The sequence below is a fragment of the Eptatretus burgeri genome, chromosome 14, assembly GCF_056783735.1.
Source record: "Eptatretus burgeri isolate ZD-2024b chromosome 14, Ebu_testis_v1, whole genome shotgun sequence".
Lineage (NCBI taxonomy): Eukaryota > Metazoa > Chordata > Myxini > Myxiniformes > Myxinidae > Eptatretus > Eptatretus burgeri.
In genome coordinates, this window is record NC_140974.1 from 52,861,213 (window position 1) to 52,882,994 (window position 21,782).

The following is a 21,782-nucleotide window of genomic DNA, read 5'->3' on the forward strand; positions in this document are numbered from 1 at the left end:
CATAATGTCAATAGCAATGTATTTCGTGATATCTCGATACATAATGTGAATGGCAATGTATTTAGCTATATCTAGATACATAATGTGAATGGCAATGTATTTAGCTATATCTAGACACATAATGTCAATAGCAATGTATTTCGTGATATCTCGATACATAATGTGAATGGCAATGTATTTAGCTATATCTAAATATATCATGTGAATGGCAATATATTTTGCTATATCTAGATACATAATGTGAATGGCAATGTATTTAGCTATATCGAGATACATAATGTCAATAGCAATACATGTCGTGATATCTACATACATAATGTGAATGGCAATGTATTTCGCTCAACGTAGATACATAATGTGAATGGCAATGTATTTAGCTATATCTAGATATATCATGTGAATGGCAATGTATTTCGCTATAAGTCGATACATAATGGGAATAACAATGTATTTAGCTATATCGAGATACATAATGTGAATAGCAATGTATTTAGCTATATCCACATATATAATGTGAATAGCAATGTATTTAGCTAAATCTAGATACATAATGTGAATGGCAATGTATTTAGCTAAATCTAGATACATAATGTGAATGGCAATGTATTTAGGTATATCTAGATACATAATGTGAATGGCAATGTATTTAGCTATATCTAGAGACATAATGTGAATGACAATGTATTTTGCTATTAGTCGATCCATAATGGGAATAACAATGTATTTAGCTATATCTTGATACATAATGTAAATTGCAATGTATTTCGTGATATCTAGATACATAATGTGAATGGCAATGTATTTAGCTATATTTAGATATATCATGTGAATGGCAATGTATTGAGCTATATCTAGATACAAAATGTGAATGACAATGTATTTTGCTCTAAGTCGATACATAATGGGAATAATAATGTATTTAGCTATATTGAGATACATAATGTGAATGACAATGTATTTAGCTACATCTCGATACATAATAGGAAGAGTAATGTATTTAGCTCTATGTAGATACGTAATGTGAATGGGAATGGATTTCGCTATATCTGGATACATAATGTGAATGGCAATGGATTTAGTCTTGATACATAACGTGAATGGCAATGGATTTAGCTCTATGGAGACACATAATGTGAAAGGGTATGGATTTAGCTGTATTGAGATACATAATGTGAATGGCAATATATTAAGCTATATGTAGATACATAATATGAATCACAATGTATTTAGGTATATCGAGATATATAATGTGAAATGCAATGTATTTAGGTATATCGAGATACATCATCTGAAAAGCAATGTATTTACGTATATCCACATACATAATGTGAATGGTAATGTATTTCGCTATATCTATATACCTAATGTGAATAGCAATGTATTTTGCTATGTCTCGATATATCATGTGAATCGCAACGTATTTAGCTATATATGGATACATAATGTGAATGGCAATGTATTTAGATCTATGTTGATACATAATGTGAATGGGAATGGATTTTGCTCTATATAGATATATCATGTGAATGGCAATGCATTTAGTCTCGAAACATAATGTGAATGTCAATGTATTTTGCTATTAGTCGATCCATAATGGGAATAACAATGTATTTAGCTATATCTTGATACATAATGTAAATTGTAGATTGTAGCTCTATGTAGATACATAATGTGAATGGGAATGGAGTTAGCTCTATCCAGATACATCAAGTGAATGGCAATATATTTAGCAAAAAATAGATACATAATATGAATAGCAATATGTTTAGCTATATATAGATACATAATGTGAATAGCAATGTATTTAGCTCTATCCACATACATAATGTGAATAGCAATGTATTTCGGTATATCTAGATACATGATGTGAATGGCAATGTATTTTGCTATGTCTAGATATATCCTGTGAATGGAAATGCATTTCGGTATATCTTGATACAAAATGTGAATAGGCCATGTATTTCGATATATCTGCATTTGGAATTCACATGGTATATCTAGATATAGATAAACGTATTCTCATTCACACTGTGAATCTAGATATTGCTATTCACATGTCCAATGCATTTAGCCATTATCTCGATGTGTCTGAGAATGAGAATGTATTTAGCTATATGAAGAAGCATATCCAGATATGTGAATGTGAACGACAATGCATTAACTATATCTAGATATCTCATATGAATAACAACACATATAGCTATATCTAGATATTTAATGTGAATCTCAAATGTTTTTTCCTATATCTACATATGTATATCATGTGTATGGCAATGCATTGAGATATATCAAGATACAAGCAATCCCAGGGCCTCCAGGCTCAGTTTTTTTTGCATTGTTTGTACCTCTTTTTCATTATTTTTATTTTAGAATTCTAAGAATGGGAAACGGGTACAGCAAGGGTGTATTTACGTCACTTGCCAAGAGTGAATGACGGTACACCTATGTTCGCACAGCCAATCAGCAGCATCTCGTGACTTGACATCAGGCCATGCAAAGCATAGTTCACTCTTTCTTTGCCTGGGAATTTATCGATGTGAATAATGAAAATGTCTTTGTCAAAATCTAATTTATCTTGATCGTGCACTGCCAGAGACCTTGACAATTAATACGGTACAATTTTTAACTTTGTGCAAGTAGGGGTTCGATGAGGAGATGCAAAAATGATACAGATACTGGATCTCATTATATAGATGTCATGTGAATGGCAATACATTTAGTTATATCTCGATATATCATATGAATGGTAATGCTTTTATATACAGTATATCTAGATACAGTATATGTGAGTGGCAATGCGTTTCGCTATATCAAGAGGCACATCTGGATATATCAATATGAAAGGCAATGCATTTATCTATATCCAGATATATCATGTGAATGGTGTGGTGAGACATTTAATTTGTTTTAAATTGTATTTTCTTAATTAAAAGAAATCATGTGAACTTTTATTTTCCCCTCGTTTTGTTGGAACTGCAATTTTGGAGAGAACCTACACAAGAGTAACATCCTTCACACTTTCAGCCCCACTTGCTGTCCAGTTAGAAATTAATAAACAAAAACAACCTTCAGCTGACCAAGAGGACCAAGATATTACAACTCATTCCCCTTTAATTGTGCCTAACAAGCAACATTTACATGTTACATATGCAAAAATACAGAAGTCCTCTATCTCATATGTTCCCTTTCTGTCCTCTTATACCTCCTCTCCAGCTGCAAATCCCCTTATTTTGTTTGCTTTCTGCATATAATATACCTCGCTTTACTTCTGCAATAAGTGGATGACCCCCAAAGTGGCAACCACACTTGGGCTAAAGAGAAATGCAACAATATCACTCAAATGGAAGCATGACATTATTTGAATTAGGATAAAACCTTGTTTAACGGAGTAGTTAAAGGAGATGTACAAACTGGCAAAATATTACCATCAATAATAATTTGAAGGACACCCAAGATTGTATCATGAAAGAATGACCGAGTGAGTACTGATGTCCTGGAGAGCCCAATTGCCGTTGAGGAAACTTTGTGCCCAAGGTGTTAGCACCAGGTTTTGATGACAGGGCACACAAGCAAAATGGCAATCCATCTTTCAGTGAAGAGCAGCTCAGGTGGGGATTGAGGTTGTGATGATTTTGCAACTGCAGTGCAGGCCTCCTGAGTTAACTGGCTAAGTAGGCAGAACTGGAAAGAGGAGTAAGGCAGGTATTCCTGATCGTTACAACTGAGTCACTTGTGTTCTGGCAGCTTGCAGTGATGTAGCAACAAAAATGGTTTCCACTAATTTGCTTAGTAAAACTACATTCCACATTTCTCCATCTTCTATCAAGTCCATGCCAGTGGCGCATGACTCTCCATAAAACACCAAACGGCAAGCAGCTTCATAAACTCCTTACATGTTCAAGTTCCCCAACTTGTTTGGTCACATCCTCAACCTGCAAACCCCTCCATATACTGCACCTTTCATGACCTGTGACAGACAAATACTCATAAATAGCTTGCTTCATGATATTTTGCACAATCAGTTGGAACAATAAACTAATAAAGAAGGGCAACATGCATTCCTTTGGAAAGGTCACAGGACTCACCGGCGAGCAGTAGCTTCGGAGGTGAGAAACATCCCGACTTGCATGGTGTGAAGGCAAATTTGAATAGGAAATGAAGCACCACAGAAGAGGATTCACGAAGAATGCCTTTTACAAAACAAAAACACCTTGACGCCTTTGCCTCAAAACTCTCACGAGGTCCTGGTTGTATTTCTGAAGGTGATTCGGTCTACATTTTTCAACGTACGCACAATCCTAAATTATTTTGCAGATAAACTTCCAACAGAACAACCTTTTGAGTGGCCAAGCTTCATTCACTGCAATCGGAGGATGGTGAGGGAACTCCTCCGGCTTGAAAAAGTTGAAGAAACGTTGGAGCTCAGCAAACATGATCTTCCATTATACAATGCCATTGTACAAATCTTAATTCCTTCATGGTATGCAAACTTTAAAATGTTTGATGATGCAGAGTAGGGGTAGTCTTCCAAAGAGTTGTTTTACAACAACAGATCTTGTGAAAGTAAAGACTCCTCTTGAGAGTGAAATAACTTTTTTGTGAGCAGTTACAGGAAATCAAAGGATGAAAAGGGTTAATACAATACAACAACATAAGAAAGGATTGGAAGAGGGTAGAAAGAAAAGAGGAATGAGGAGTGCTGATGGAAGACAGAATGATATCAAATTAAATAAATGTCGAGGAAACGTTTGAAAATAAATAAATAATAAATACCACTTCAAGAAGAGAAAGCAATGAGACACAATTTGATAGATCGATCAAAAGCAAACATTCAGTGATTTAAAGGTGTGTATGGATGTATATATATATATATATATATATATATATATATATATATATATATATATATATATATATATATATATATATATATATATATATATACACACATACATATGTATGTATATATATATATATATATATATATATATATATATATATATATATACATACACACATACATATATTTATATATATATATATATATATATATATATATATATATATATATATATATATACATATATATATATACATATATGTCATCCAGAAGATGGATAACATAAAAAGATGAAAATAATGACTGCAGGGTGACAAAAAAAATGAAAGTGAGCAAAACAATTGGAAATACTCAAACCGTTGTCTCATACTCGATCAGTTCATAAATGGCACCATCACGGTAACGAACTACTGGTGCGGCCGTGGCTGCTGTTGTTAGAGAGGGTACTGCCCTGAGGGCCGACGTCTGCAATCCCACAATGGCCGAACGTAACCGTCGATCGATGTGATGTGCTTCCCATGCTGGGTAGCGTTTCCGTGGCATGTCGACTCGAATGACAGCTGCATCTGGCAGTGGAGTGGTCGGAACTGGTGCCAAGGGTTCGCTTGGACGCCATGTATGTGGATAAACATCAGAGTCACCAAGTCCAGGCTGCCCCAAGCCCTCATCACCTGAGGCAACCACTGGAGTTATCTGCTGCTGAGCCTGTGCAGCTGGGGGTAACGGCACACCGTCGAGCACCTCTGAACAGCAGGAGCTTGGCAGACCACTAAAACGACGCCCAGATGGATGTGCTAAGCCATAGTAGACAAGTGCGCATGACATACCCGCGGCAAAACTTCCAACCACAGCAAGGACTGCAGGTATAGCAAAGGATGCTGTGCTGGCGGTGTGTCGGTACATGAACCAAGCAAGAGTGAGTGTGAGGTTCTCAGCTGCGACAAGGCCGTAGTAAGCTAGCATACGGCCACACGTCTGACCCTCGTGGACACTGAGCCAACAAAAGATGTAGACGACACCCACAGCCAAGTTGAAGAGGATTTCTTCCCACTTTGATGTGCAGAAGTCAGTGCCACCATAGATGACCCAGAAGGTTACTAGGTACCAGTGGGCCACAACGAAAATTCCAAAGTATACCTGTATGATGCATAAAAGAAGGCCGAAGTTTCATACACATGAAAATTGTAGCATCCAATTATTCCCATACAGCTCAGAATATTCCCATACAGCTCAGCTGCTCACCTGGAAGATGGAGGCAAATAGAGCAAATGAAACAACACGAGAGAAGATGGTACAAGCTCTCCAAGTGAGCTGCAGTGCAGCCCTAGCCAGACCCATTGTGGCTTTGTCATCTCGCGCATCTCTCAAGGCCTTGTTGTATGCCGCCAAAGCCCAGCTGAGTGCGAGCAGGGAGACTGCTGTTGCCATGGCTGTCAAACAGGGGTGTGAATGGAAGTAAGGGATGCAAGGAATTGTGGTTAAACCAGCTAAAGGAAATAAATATAGGAATCATTTTAGATTAACTTGCATTAAACTTCAAAAAAGGCAATAAAAGCATGGACCACCACCAAATTTCAAGAATTCACCACTAAGTTTCAGGAGTTCACCACTAAGCAAGTGACATTCTCACAATGGATCAGTTCTAATTTTACATCTGTGTGAGCAAATTGCCTTGCAGCATTTTTGTACTAACAGAGCCCAAAATGAAGAACAATACACTGGCATTATATTCTTGCAAGTATATCAGACAATATCTGAAGGTACTGGCCAATAATGAGGGAGTCTACTCCATTACTATGTTATACTGTATTTAGTGATGTTGTCCAGTCCTAACAATGAGTTCCACTGTTGTGAGCCATGTACAAGTTATGAGGTCTCGTCTATCATGTAAGTACACTGACATCGAATGTCCATGGAAATCATGTGAAGTACACTGTGCTACTGGCGTTGTAGGTGCAGAGGGGCAGGCGACAGAAAGGACAGTACCGTGTCGCTATAGGTAAAGCTAATAGGGTTTTAGGTTGCATCCGTATGGGGATAAGTTGGAAGTCAAAACAGGTATGAGTTTTAACACTGTACAGGAATGGAGTGAGGCCTCACCTAGAATGTTGTGTTCAGTTTTGGTCACCACATCTGAGGAAGGACAGCTGGTTCAGCATCGGGCTACTAAATTGAATTGATCCCAGGCCTAGCGAGAATGAGCTATGAGGAGCACCTTAAGGAGATAGGACTGTATACATTAGAAAAGAAGATGTTGTGAGGGAATCTGATTGAGATGTTTAAGACAATGGGGGGTAAAGACAAAACAACTGCAGACTTTTTTTTAGCAGAATAGACAATGATAGGACCAGGGCCCATGGCCTGAAAGTAAGGAAGATGAGAGTTATGATGGGATTAAGATAGGGGTCTATCAGTCAGGCAGTAGATAATGCATGGAATTGTCTCCCTGGAAAGGTAGCAGTAGCAAAAAGAGTACATAGTTTTAAATTGGAATTAGATCAGTACCGAATGAATTCTAGATGGAGGGAAACAGGGATATTGGCAGGACTTGAGGTAGCTTGCGTAGGGATGGATGATGGTTTCTGGTATTGGTGTATTGCAGACATGATTGGCCGAATAGCCTCCTGCACCAAAGTTCCTTGTATATCCTTGTACATGATGAAAAAGCACTGATATCTCCGAATATGCTGGTGAATGGAATCCTGCATCAACACGTGCTTGCAATGCTTTCATAATTCTGCTTCAGATGCTCACTGTGGGTTTTGGCGTTAACATCACCATGACAGCACGGATTAGAAACTGTGCATGAACCCGAGCTTACCCTGCGTGCCATCAGTGCGCATTCTCTGGAGCATGATGCACAGCTGAAGGACCAGCTGAGGTCCGCACTGTAGAAAAGCTCCGAGTAGACGCAGCCTCGCAGCATCTGCAAGTTCACAGCGCAGGGCCCAACTGAGGTGTGCGCCATCCACACGTCGACATCGTGTGCATAGGTACGCCACACGCACATACCTGGTATACACATGCCATGGGTTGAGCACCAAATCTCAAGACATTTTTTCATAATACAGAGAACAGGCAATGTGAGAAGCAGGTATCCATGAGTCAAGGAAAATGTGTTAAAGGCATAAAAGAAGCTTTATTTTCATGATTTTGCTATAATAAATAGTTATCAAATTATTAAGGAACATTTTATGCATGCAAACTAAAAAGCAACAGAAAACTAGTCTTTGCATGGATTGGAGTTGGTTTGTGTCGGTGGAGAAATGAGGACGATGAGCTATGATGAGGGATCAAATGGAAAACGTCGCTTCACATTTTATCTCATGGCCATTCGCTGTCAACCTTTGGCTGAGGAATTTGTTAACGTAAAAATCTGTCAATGTTGGTAATTTGGCTTCCAAATGGATTAACAAGCCAGTCTCATCAGTGTCGTGGATGTCTGTAGGTGAAAAAGACTGAAGGTTGTAAATCAATCGTTCTTTCTTCTACATTTTTCCTGATTTAGACAAACGAGCTCACAGAAAAAACATTCAGTCTATCAAAAACAAAGCACGTGACCCGATGACGTAGCATTCGTAGAATCATTTGATGCGAAGAACATCAGTGAAAAATTTGCATGAGTAAAATCACAGAAATGTTGAGAACAGACATTTCCTGTGGCATCTGCTGCACTTAGTTATTCCATTGAAGGAATCATGGAAATAAGCTGTGGCTTAAGAAGACAACAAATTTAAACCATCTCACCAAGCTGGTATGACTATACCATGTCTTTACAAGGCCCATGTTAATGTATCTCTGATGAATACTAGACTTTTCAAGGTTTATGTTGGCTTGTATCCACTGTCCATAGATAATTTGAACATGCGGTTTTATCAACTGCAAACTAGTGACAAAGGTTATGCAAACCAACATGGGAATCAAAGTTGTACTCACTGCCATTGAGATCAAAAAGGTGATGTTTTAGGTTTTAGATGTTCATTGGAGCAAAAGGGAGGAAGGACTTCCAAATGAAACATCAGCCTCACTTTGCTTCCAATGGAAGTTAACCCGCCGTGAATAAACCAAGGACACACGAGTAAACGTTTAATGTGAAATAAACCCAGAACACACGAGTAAACGTTTAACTTGAAATAAACCAAGAATAGACGAGTAAATATTTAACATGAAATAAACCAAGAACAGATGAGTAAACATTTAACATGAAATAAACCAAGAACAGATGAGTAAACATTTAACATGAAATAAACCAAGAACAGAGGAGTAAACATTTAACATGAAATAAACTAAGAACAGATGAGTAAACATTTAACATGAAATAAACCAAGAACACACGAGTAAACTTTTAATGTGAAATAAACCAAGAACACACGAGTAAATGTTTAAGGTGAAAAAAACCAAGAACACATGAGTAAACGTTTAACTTGAAATAAACCAAGAACAGACGAGTAAACATTTAACATGAAATAAACCAAGAACAGATGAGTAAACATTTAACATGAAATAAACCAAGAACAGATGAGTAAACATTTAACATGAAATAAACCAAGAACAGATGAGTAATCAATTAACGTGAAATAAACCAAGAACAGATGAGTAAACATTTAACATGAAATAAACCAAGAACAGATGAGTAATCATTTAACGTGAAAGAAACCAAGAACAGATGAGTAATCAATTAACGTGAAATAAACCAAGAACAGATGAGTAAACATTTAACATGAAATAAACCAAGAACAGATGAGTAATCGTTTAACATGAAATAAACCAACAACAGATGAGTAATCATTTAACGTGAAATAAACCAAGAACAGATGAGTAATCAATTAACGTGAAATAAACCAAGAACAGATGAGTAAACATTTAACATGAAATAAACCAAGAACAGATGAGTAAACATTTAACATGAAATAAACCAAGAACAGATGAGTAAACATTTAACATGAAATAAACCAAGAACACACGAGTAAACTTTTAATGTGAAATAAACCAAGAACACACGAGTAAATGTTTAAGGTGAAAAAAACCAAGAACAGATGAGTAAACATTTAACATGAAATAAACCAAGAACAGATGAGTAATCATTTAACGTGAAATGAACCAAGAACAGATGAGTAATCGTTTAACATGAAATAAACCAAGAACACATGAGTAATCGTTTAACATAAAATAAACCAAGAACAGAGGAGTAAACATTTAACGTGAAATAAACCAAGAACAGATGAGTAATCAATTAACGTGAAATAAACCAAGAACAGATGAGTAAACATTTAACATGAAATAAACCAAGAACAGATGAGTAAACATTTAACATGAAATAAACCAAGAACAGATGAGTAAACATTTAACATGAAATAAACCAAGAACACACGAGTAAACTTTTAATGTGAAATAAACCAAGAACACACGAGTAAATGTTTAAGGTGAAAAAAACCAAGAACAGATGAGTAAACATTTAACATGAAATAAACCAAGAACAGATGAGTAATCATTTAACGTGAAATGAACCAAGAACAGATGAGTAATCGTTTAACATGAAATAAACCAAGAACACATGAGTAATCGTTTAACATAAAATAAACCAAGAACAGATGAGTAAACATTTAACATGAAATAAACCAAGAACAGAGGAGTAAACATTTAACGTGAAATAAACCAAGAACAGATGAGTAATCATTTAACATGAAATAAACCAGGAACAGACGAGTAAACATTTAACATGAAATAAACCAAGAACAGAGGAGTAAACATTTAACATGAAATAAACCAAGAACAGAGGAGTAAACATTTAACGTGAAATAAACCAAGAACAGATGAGTAATCATTTAACATGAAATAAACCAGGAACAGACGAGTAAACGTTTAACTTGAAATAAACCAAGAACAGAGGAGTAAACATTTAACATGAAATAAACCAAGAACAGACGAGTAATCAATTAACGTGAAATGAACCAAGAACAGATGAGTAAACATTTAACGTGAAATAAACCAAGAACAGATGAGTAATCATTTAACATGAAATAAACCAGGAACAGACGAGTAAACATTTAACATGAAATAAACCAAGAACAGAGGAGTAAACATTTAACATGAAATAAACCAAGAACAGACGAGTAATCAATTAACGTGAAATGAACCAAGAACAGATGAGTAAACATTTAACGTGAAATAAACCAAGAACAGATGAGTAATCATTTAACATGAAATAAACCAGGAACAGACGAGTAAACATTTAACATGAAATAAACCAAGAACAGAGGAGTAAACATTTAACATGAAATAAACCAAGAACAGAGGAGTAAACATTTAACGTGAAATAAACCAAGAACAGATGAGTAATCATTTAACATGAAATAAACCAGGAACAGACGAGTAAACATTTAACATGAAATAAACCAAGAACAGAGGAGTAAACATTTAACATGAAATAAACCAAGAACAGAGGAGTAATCATTTAACGTGAAATAAACCAAGAACAGATGAGTAATCATTTAACATGAAATAAACCAGGAACAGACGAGTAAACGTTTAACTTGAAATAAACCAAGAACAGAGGAGTAAACATTTAACATGAAATAAACCAAGAACAGACGAGTAATCATTTAACGTGAAATGAACCAAGAACAGATGAGTAAACATTTAACATGAAATAAACCAAGAACAGATGAGTAAACATTTAACATGAAATAATCCAAGAACAGATAAGTAAACATTTAACATGAAATAAACCAAGAACACCCAAGTAAACCTTTAAATTGAAATAAGCCAAGAACACACGAGTAAATATTTAACATGAAATAAACCAAGAACACATGATGAGGGTTCAGAGAGTGCAAACAGGAGTGAGGGGGTATTGAGTGCAGGGAGTGATGAGGGGGTAGCGAGCGCAGGCAGTATTGAAGGGGTCGCAAGTGCAGGCAGTGTTGAAGGCGTAGCCAGTGCAGTCAGTAGTGAGGGGGTAGCAAGTGCAGGCAGTGGTCAGGATATAAAGAGTGCAGGCAGTGGTGAGGGTGTAGCAAGTACAGAAGGTGGTGAGGAGGTAGCATGTGAAGGCAGTGTTGAGGGTGCAGCAATAGAGATTGGTAGGCATGAGGCCAGGGAGACCATTGTTGTTGGCGATGAAATGTTTAAATAAGTAAATTCTTCATTCTGCAGGAAGGATCGTAGATATGTGCAGTTTCAAAGGAGCAGGAGTTTGGGATATTGAAGGAAGGTCAAATGACATCTGACTGGGCCACCGCAGGAAGACGTTCTGCTTCACGAAAGAGCAAATTACAGAAGGAAAGTTTACTCATCAGGACATGTCAGGTATGGGAGCTTGCGCCGGAGCAGCGCGTTGTTGCGTTCACTTTCCGCTGGAACTCCAGGGGCCTCCGTCTGGCCACCCCCAGGCAGATGCCTGGCCCATCGCCATCTCCTTGAGAAGCCAATCAACCTGCTGCAACCACGAGGCACATGGTCAGCTAATTCGCATCCTCCACCCATGAGGCTCCCTCGTTAGAGAATCTGGTGAGCACGATCGGCGTCAGGAAAACGAGGCACATGTCCATACAGCCGCAGCTGACGCTCACAGAAAATGAAAGTAACAAATCTCATTTGAGTCTCTCTCAGCAACCGCTCACTTGACACGAAGTCTGACCAGTAATAGCCAGGGATTCTCCGAAGAGACCCAGTGACAAAGGAATTCGGTCTCCATCTCAGATCCATGGTCAGAGTCCAAGTCTCACATCCGTAGAGCAAGACTGGAAACACCAAAGACCTGAAGACTCAGACTTTTGTCCTCCTGCACAGGTGCTTACAACGCCACACCCCATGAGCCAGTGAATCTATGACATGCGAGGCCCGACCCAGATGTCTATTGACCTCTGGCACACAGCCAGCAGAGACATGAATATCACTGCCAAGGTAAGTGAATCTCTCCGTGACCTCAACATCCTCACCACAGACACATACAGATAGGATAACAGCATACAAGATGTCATTGAAAATCTGGATCTTAAGGCCCAGTCACACCTTGACGTGTTAACCAGCTTATGCCGATTTTTGGAAAATTTGGGGAAAACGCTGGTACACGTCGAATACGTTATGGGTAAGTTTTTATAACATTAAGAGCACGCTGACAAACACTGCCATACGTCGTTGTACGCTGGCTTTAAACGTTGTACTTTTCGTTTGTCCTCAAATTTTCCATGCTTTAAATTTTAAGACTTATGCCAGCGTATGACTCACACGTTCCGCATGACGCTGGCAATAAGTTGAAGGCACGTCACGCGATCGTTGACACACGTCGACACACGTTACTTGTAAGTTACTCATAAGTCGAAACACGTCGAGGTAATGTTTAGCGTACCCGAAACTTATTTCTAACCTATGAGTAACGTGTTGTACTCACGTTACACAATCGATGACACACATCGACACACGTTACTTGTAAGGTGCTCATAAATCGAAACACATCAAGGTAATGGTTAGCGTCAGTGCTCCAGAATCCCTGTTTTTTTTTTCTTCCTTCCTTCGGTATGGTGGTGATTTTGACACTTCGATTTCTTGTGCCGTAATAATATAATATAATTAATAGGCTGCCGCTCAACGATTTAAATCATAACCGCACTGCACACTGAACACCGTTTTTTTTGTTTGTTTTTTTTTTAAAAACAAAAAACAAAAAAACCGTCATACCGAAGAAAAAAAGAAAAAACTAGAACTGCCACTTTATAACTGCTGGCAGTGATGACCGGGTACCCAGACGTGTCGGCCTTTGATACAACATGGGACTTTCTGCAGATGACAGTCGCAAAGTTTTGCATTGAAAGGATAAGCGGTGCCAGAGAAAACATTATTTAATAGTGATACAAACACAGGCCTGCTTCGAGACGGCACGGAACAGATGAGTTACGAACCGGGCAGCACAAAGCATTCAATTTCGTTATTACTGGCTTCCAGATTCAAATAATTAAATAATTCTGGCTCCCAAACCGCGTGACCGATCAGGTTGAAATTTTAAACTTTTATTTCGCATGTCACCTGAATTATAAATCTGAAGTTTCGCATATATAGAGGCAGCGGTTCCAGAGTAAACATTAATTAATATTTATCCTTCAATCCAAGATGGCGGCCAAACCATGTGACTTGTGATGTCATAATTTGCACCACGTGTGCAAACACGATGGTGGATGATAACTGCAAATTTTCGCTTCTCCAGGTTAAGCAGTTCCAGAGAAAACATTATTTAATATTTTCTTAAAACCAACATGGCTGCCAAACCCTGGGCCCGATCGCGTTGAAATTTCAAACCCTCATTCCGCATGAGCGTTCCACCATAAACTTGATGTTTCACATTTATTGATGCAGTAGTTCCAGAGTAAACATTAATTAATATTTTTCCTTCAATCCAATATGGCTGCCAAACGTTGCATCGTACCTCAAAAGGGGGGGGAACTTTTTATTCGTCATGGAGAGGCGGTCATAGTGGTGGAGTTTCGCCTGGATCTGTTCAGCCGTTTCAGAGAAAAAGACGTTTGAAGATATTGTTTTTCAATCCAAGATGGCTGACGAACCATGTGACCTATGACATCAGAAATGTATATTCTGCTTCCAACTGGGTATTGGAACACGTACGTGAAGTTTCGTGTTAATCGGTAAAGGTGCGTTTTTCAATCCAAGATGGCCGCCAAACCATGTGACGTGTGACATCATAATTTTTACCAAGCGTGCATACTGCCTGCTAGATGATAATTACAAATTTTCGATTCGTTTGGTTAAGCGGTTCCAGAGAAAACATTATTTAATATTTTTCTGAAATCCAAGATGGCGGCCAAACCATGTGACTTATCAATTCGAAATTAACAAACTTATATCGCCTTCCTGTCCCGAATATAGTTCTGAAATCTCCCCTTCATTGGGCCAACGCTTCTGGAGAAGAAGATGTTTGAAGGTTTTCGGGTTTTTTCAAGATGGCCGCCAAACCATGTGACCGATCAAAAACAAATTAACAAACTTGAGAAAGGACCTCATGGGGAATATATCTGTGAAGTTTCGTTTTCATCTGTCTTGCCCTTCTGGAGAAGAAGATTTTTAAAATTTATTCATTTTCAATCCAAGATGGCTGCCGAACCTTGTGACTGAGGATATCATGAATTTAAATTCTGCTTTCCATCGTCGACCCGAACAAGTGTGTGAAGTTTTGTGTAAATCGGATAAAGTCTATTTTTCTATCCAAGATGGCCGCCAAACCATGTGACTTCTGAGGTAAAAATTTTTACCATGTATGCAGACTTGAGCGAGAAAGGCACTTGCAAATTTTCGCTTCGATGGCTTATGAAATACCAGAGAAAACATTATTTAATATTTTTCTTAAATCCAACATGGCGGCCAAACCATGTGACCTATCACTTTGCAATTAACAAACTTGCATCGCATACATATCCCGAATATAGTTGTGAAATCTCGCCTTCATGGGACCAGCGCTTCTGGAGAAGAAGATGTTTGAAGGTTTTAGGGTTTTTTCAAGATGGCCGCCAAACCATGTGACGTATCAACAACAAATTAACAAACTTGAAAGAGGACCTCAGGGGGAATGTGCGTGTAAAGTTTCGCCTTAATCTGCATAGCCGTTCTGGAGAAGAAGATTTTAAAAAAAAAAAACACTAAAAAACAAGATGGCGGCCGAATTACATCATCGATGACGTCAAAAAAAACATTTTCGTCAGTGATTTTTGGCGTAGATGATGCTCAGAATTTTTCAGATTTTTCCCATATGGCGTTCTACTTGACGAATTTTCACCGGTATATCGCTTCACCTATGACGTCACGAAAAATCACACGTGTTCCCCATAGGGAGCTTAGTAAAATGTATCAAACGAAAATTTTTTCCATTGCACGGTTTCCGAGATACAGATGTCCAAAGTTTATCGCTTTTTTCAAGATGGCGACCGTACCACGTGACCAATGACGTCATAATTATAACGTGATTGTGCTATCAAAAAAGATGCATACTATGGTGAAAATTTCCTGTCGATCGGACTTAGTGTTCCAGAGAAAATGATTTTTAAAGCGAAAAAGGGTGCAAAATGCCGGCGGAAGAATAATAATAACTAGAACTGCCACTTTATAACTGCTGGCAGTGATGACCGGGTACCCAGTCCGTCCGCCTTTGATACAACATGGGACTTTCTGCAGATGACAGTCGCAAAGTTTGGCATTGAAAGGATAAGCGGTGCCAGAGAAAACATTATTTAATAGTGATACAAACACAGGCCTGCTTCGAGACGGCACGGAACAGATGAGTTACGAACCGGGCAGCACAAAGCATTCAATTTCGTTATTACTGGCTTCCAGATTCAAATAATTAAATAATTCTGGCTCCCAAACCGCGTGACCGATCAGGTTGAAATTTAAACTTTTATTTCGCATGTCACCTGAATTATAAATCTGAAGTGTCGCATATATAGAGGCAGCGGTTCCAGAGTAAACATTAATTAATATTTATCCTTCAATCCAAGATGGCGGCCAAACCATGTGACTTGTGATGTCATAATTTGCACCACGTGTGCAAACACGATGGTGGATGATAACTGCAAATTTTCGCTTCTCCAGGTTAAGCAGTTCCAGAGAAAACATTATTTAATATTTTTCTTAAAACCAACATGGCTGCCAAACCCTGGGCCTCATCCCGTTGAAATTTCAAACGCTCATTCCGCATGAGCGTTCCACCATAAACTTGATGTTTCACATTTATTGATGCAGTAGTTCCAGAGTAAACATTAATTAATATTTTTCCTTCAATCCAATATGGCTGCCAAACGTTGCATCGTACCTCAAAAGGGGGTGGGAACTTTTTATTCGTCATGGAGAGGCGGTCATAGTGGTGGAGTTTCGCCTGGATCTGTTCAGCCGTTTCAGAGAAAAAGACGTTTGAAGATATTGTTTTTCAATCCAAGATGGCTGACGAACCATGTGACCTATGACATCAGAAATGTATATTCTGCTTCCAACTGGGTATTGGAACACGTACGTGAAGTTTCGTGTTAATCGGTAAAGGTGGTGTTTTCAATCCAAGATGGCCGCCAAACCATGTGACGTGTGACATCATAATTTTTACCAAGCGTGCATACTGCCTGCTAGATGATAATTACAAATTTTCGATTCGTTTGGTTAAGCGGTTCCAGAGAAAACATTATTTAATATTTTTCTGAAATCCAAGATGGCGGCCAAACCATGTGACTTATCAATTCGAAATTAACAAACTTATATCGCCTTCCTGTCCCGAATATAGTTCTGAAATCTCCCCTTCATTGGGCCAACACTTCTGGAGAAGAAGATGTTTGAAGGTTTTCGGGTTTTTTCAAGATGGCCGCCAAACCATGTGACCGATCAAAAACAAATTAACAAACTTGAGAAGGACCTCATGGGGAATATATCTGTGAAGTTTCGTCTTCATCTGTCTTGCCCTTCTGGAGAAGAAGATTTTTAAAATTTATTCATTTTCAATCCAAGATGGCTGCCGAACCTTGTGACCGAGGATATCATGAATTTAAATTCTGCTTTCCATCGTCGACCCGAACAAGTGTGTGAAGTTTTGTGTAAATCGGATAAAGTCTATTTTTCTATCCAAGATGGCCGCCAAACCATGTGACTTCTGAGGTAAAAATTTTTACCATGTATGCAGACTTGAGCGAGGAAGGCACTTGCAAATTTTCGCTTCGATGGCTTATGAAATACCAGAGAAAACTTTATTTAATATTTTTCTTAAATCCAACATGGCGGCCAAACCATGTGACCTATCACTTTGAAATTAACAAACTTGCATCGCATACATGTCACGAATATAGTTCTGAAATCTCGCCTTCATTGGACCAGCGCTTCTGGAGAAGAAGATGTTTGAAGGTTTTAGGGTTTTTTCAAGATGGCCGCCAAACCATGTGACGTATCAACAACAAATTAACAAACTTGAAAGAGGACCTCAGGCGGAATGTGCGTGTAAAGTTTCGCCTTAATCTGCATAGCCGTTCTGGAGAAGAAGATTTAAAAAAAAAAAACACTAAAAAACAAGATGGCGGCCGAATTACGTCATCGATGACGTCAAAAAAACATTTTCGTCAGTGATTTTTGGCGTAGATGATGCTCAGAATTTTTCAGATTTTTCCCATATGGCGTTCTACTTGACGAATTTTCACCGGTATATCGCTTCACCTATGACGTCACGAAAAATCACACGTGTTCCCCATAGGGAGCTTAGTAAAATGTATCAAACGAAAATTTTTTCCATTGCACGGTTTCCAAGATACAGATGTCCAAAGTTTATCGCTTTTTTCAAGATGGCGACCGTACCACGTGACCAATGACGTCATAATTATAACGTGATTGTGCTATCAAAAAAGATACATACTATGGTGAAAATTTCCTGTCGATCGGACTTAGTGTTCCAGAGAAAATGATTTTTAAAGCGAAAAAGGGTGCAAAATGCCGGCGGAAGAATAATAATAATAATGCGTAATAATAAACAGAAGAAAAACAATAGGGTACCCTGTACTCACAGGGTACCCTAATAATGCGTAATAATAAACAGAAGAAAAACAATAGGGTACCCTGTACTCACAGGGTACCCTAATAATGCGTAATAATAAACAGAAGAAAAACAATAGGGTACCCTGTACTCACAGGGTACCCTAATAAGACCCGTATCTTGCCAAAAGGTGACGACGTGTGACTTCTTTCAGGTCACACTGAGGTGAACAGAGCTGCTATCCACCAGGAGCGACTCCTTGAGGAATATCTGCCTATGAGAGATTCCGATGAGAATCGTTCTACAGAGTAACCATGAAAAATATGCTTTTGTCTCATAACATCACCAAATGACGTCATAATGTCTCAAACTTGACATATCTAGAAAGCACTCATCAAGGTGTTCAATTTGAGGTACTACACGATATGGTTCCTAAAACTTGAAAATTTGACCTTGGGGTCAAATATGTTTGACCTTAGGCACTAATCATTAAGGTCAAGGCCAATCCCCACCAAAAACTAATCAGCTGAGCGCCAGACCATGAACTATATTCCCATGAAGTTTGAAGACGATCCGATCAAAATTACTCAAAAAATAAGGGTTTCGTCGACTCCCCTGATTTGTGACAAAGTGACCTTGACCTTTGACCTTGACCTTCAAAATGTTATGCACTGAAAGGGACCTCTATAGGCCTCTGATATGCGAAGTTACAAAAATTTCCAATGATAACTGTGCTCTGCAGAATGTTTTATACGTCATAACAGACAAACAAAAAAATAAAAATAAAAAAACATACAAGCTGACTAACATATCTTGCAAAAACTTCGTTTTGGCAAGATTAAAACCAGGAGTCTGGAGCACTGACGCTAACCATTACCTTGATGTGTTTCGACTTATCAGTAACTTACAAGTAACGTGTGTCGATGTGTGTCACCGATCGCGTAACGTGCATACAACTTATTCCCATCGCATGCGGAGCGTGTGTCATACGGCAAGTACATCGTAAAATTTTCAACATGTTTAAAATTACAAGACGTACTCCATTTAAACGACGTACGATAGCGTTCTTTAGCGTTCTATTCACGCATACCAAACTTACCCATACCGTATTCGATGTGCGCCAGCGTTTTATACGCATTTTTCAGAGGTCGGCATACGCTGGCAAGATCGCCAAGGTGTGACTGCGATGTTGACACTTCCATTTCTCCGGCGGTTATGATTCGAATCGTTGTGCGGCAGCCTTTTAATAACCTACGCCACGTCATCGTCGGCGATACGTGCAGCGCGCTATGCCTAAGTTAGACTATCGTTGGGCATAGGTTGTGAAGGCCGACAACAGGTTCAGCATTCGTTGGTATAAGTTATCTATAACACAACGAAACGTTCTGTTTCCGTTACTAATACGTTATGCATAAGACGAAGTCGTTATGAATACGTCCGAATCTTAAAAAAAAAACATCAAAAGTTCAACGTAAGCCAGCGTTTTACATACATTTTAATACGTTGCCATTGCTGGCTAAAACGTCAAGGTGTGACTGGGCCTTTAGTTTTGACCAAGGAAACCCATAATCCCAGCGTCTCCGATTCCTCATTCAGCACCTCGAGGGCCCCCAAAAGGATATCGAGAGTCTCCACAAAGATGACTGCATCATCTGCAAAATCAAGGTCAGATATCTTGATATTCCCAAACGATGCACCGCAGCTTGATCTCTCCCACATCCTCCCGAGAATCCAGTCCATACAAGTGTTGAAAAGTGTAGGGGCCAGTACACAATCCTGAGGAACTCCAGGAACAACTGGAAATAAGTCAGAGATGGTACCACCACACCTCACAGCACTCTCAGTACCAGAGTAGAGTTCAGACATCAGATTGATCAGTTTTGGTGGCACCCCACGAAGACCAGGAATCTGCCAGAGGGCTTCCTGCTCCAATGAATCAAACGCTTTGCAGAGATCAATATAAGCTGCAAGCAGCCCCTTTCAAAACTCTCATCTGCATTCGTTGAGGATCCGAAGGGCAAGGATACAGTCAATTGTTGACCTCTTTGGTGTAAAGCCTGACTGCTCTGAGCGTTGATGCTCAAGCAGATGGGAGCGAACCCTATCAGGAATTATCCAAGCAAAGACCTCGTCTGGCACTGAGAGCAGCGTCAACCCTCGGTAGTTGTTGCAGTCCTGGCAATCAGCTTTCCCTTTCCAAAGAGGGACAACAAGGCCCCTCTTCCAGTCAGTTGGGATGATGCCTGTGTTCCTGGCAGAGCACAGAAACACATGCGTTGACTTGAGTACAGCATTTCCACCAGCATTGAGAAGTTCAGCATGGATGCCACAGATCACTGGAGCTTCACCCCCCATTTCAACCGGTTTACCCCAGCTGGTTTTACCACAAATGAAAGTGGATCACAGTTGATTGGAGGGTTAGCAATAGGTATAGTAACACCGCTGACATCGAACTCCACAGCCAATGGATCAGACTGGTACAGCCACTCAAATTATCTGGCCCAGCAGGCCTTCCCTTGGGACTCCTCTGTCGAGAGCCCACCACCCTTCGCTCTAACTGCAGTGCATCGAGGGACGGGCTTGGAGGAACGCAATGTGTGAATTCCCCTGAAAGTAGGATCAGAATTACTTGACCACAGGTGATGCTCAACCCCCACAGATTCCATGCACATAGGCCTCCTTATACACCTTCAGCGCACGTACAGTTTTACGCCTCAACTCCCTGAACAGCTCAGCTCTGCCATTCAGCCTGGCCCTGCGACTCTGGTCAATGGTATCCAGTGTCCCTTGAGAGACAAAATTCTTCTTTGCCCTACGATGAGTTCCAAGACATCCACCAGCACCATCAAGGACGGTGGTCTTGAAGGCACTCCACAACTCTTCAGGACCCCCCAAAGCACCCAAATCTCCACTCAGCTTGTTCGCAAACTCCTCAGCTACCCTCTTATCCTTGAGCTTGCCAACATCCAGCCGAGACTGGGATGGTACCATTCTCCTGGATTTAAGTGAAACTTCAGAGTTGCTACAACAAGCCGGTGGTCAGTATTGAGGAACTGAGCACTCCGATAGACCCTGCAGTTCTGGATCATCCTCCAGTGACCATCGAGGACATGGTCAATCTCCTTTGCCACACCACCAGCATTGGAATGCCAAGTCCATATGTGTGTATACATATATATATATATATATACACACATATGTATATATATATATATATATATATATATATATATATATATATATATATATATATATATATATATATATATATATATATATATATATATATATATATATATACACACACAATACATACAGTGGGGAGAACAAGTATTTGATACACTGCCGATTTTGCAGGTTTTCTCACTTACAAAGCACGTAGAGGTCTGTAGTTTTCATCATCGGTACACCTCAAATGTGAAAGACGGAATCTTAAAC

General features: G+C 39.0%; 1 protein-coding gene and 1 long non-coding RNA gene across 2 annotated transcripts in view; both read right to left on the minus strand.

Moving 5' to 3' along the window:
* Nucleotides 1-3,093: 3,093 nt before the first annotated feature.
* On the minus strand, nucleotides 3,094-4,852 carry LOC147013211 (uncharacterized). The gene is made up of 2 exons (XR_015051228.1): nucleotides 4,086-4,852; nucleotides 3,094-3,967 (listed from the first exon to the last, which is right to left on the minus strand). It is a non-coding gene; the product is annotated as an uncharacterized LOC147013211 (long non-coding RNA).
* Nucleotides 4,853-5,120: 268 nt separating this feature from the next.
* Nucleotides 5,121-21,782, minus strand: part of LOC147013212 (XK-related protein 6-like) — a 55,328-nt gene continuing 38,666 nt past the window's right edge. Inside the window, exons 2-4 of the mRNA XM_085854847.1 lie at nucleotides 7,662-7,852; nucleotides 6,083-6,270; nucleotides 5,121-5,977 (exon numbers count right to left, since the gene is read on the minus strand). Coding sequence (XP_085710973.1) covers nucleotides 5,192-5,977; nucleotides 6,083-6,270; nucleotides 7,662-7,852 — 1,165 coding nt within the window. The 3' untranslated portion in view covers nucleotides 5,121-5,191. The remainder of the gene's footprint in view (nucleotides 5,978-6,082; nucleotides 6,271-7,661; nucleotides 7,853-21,782) is intronic.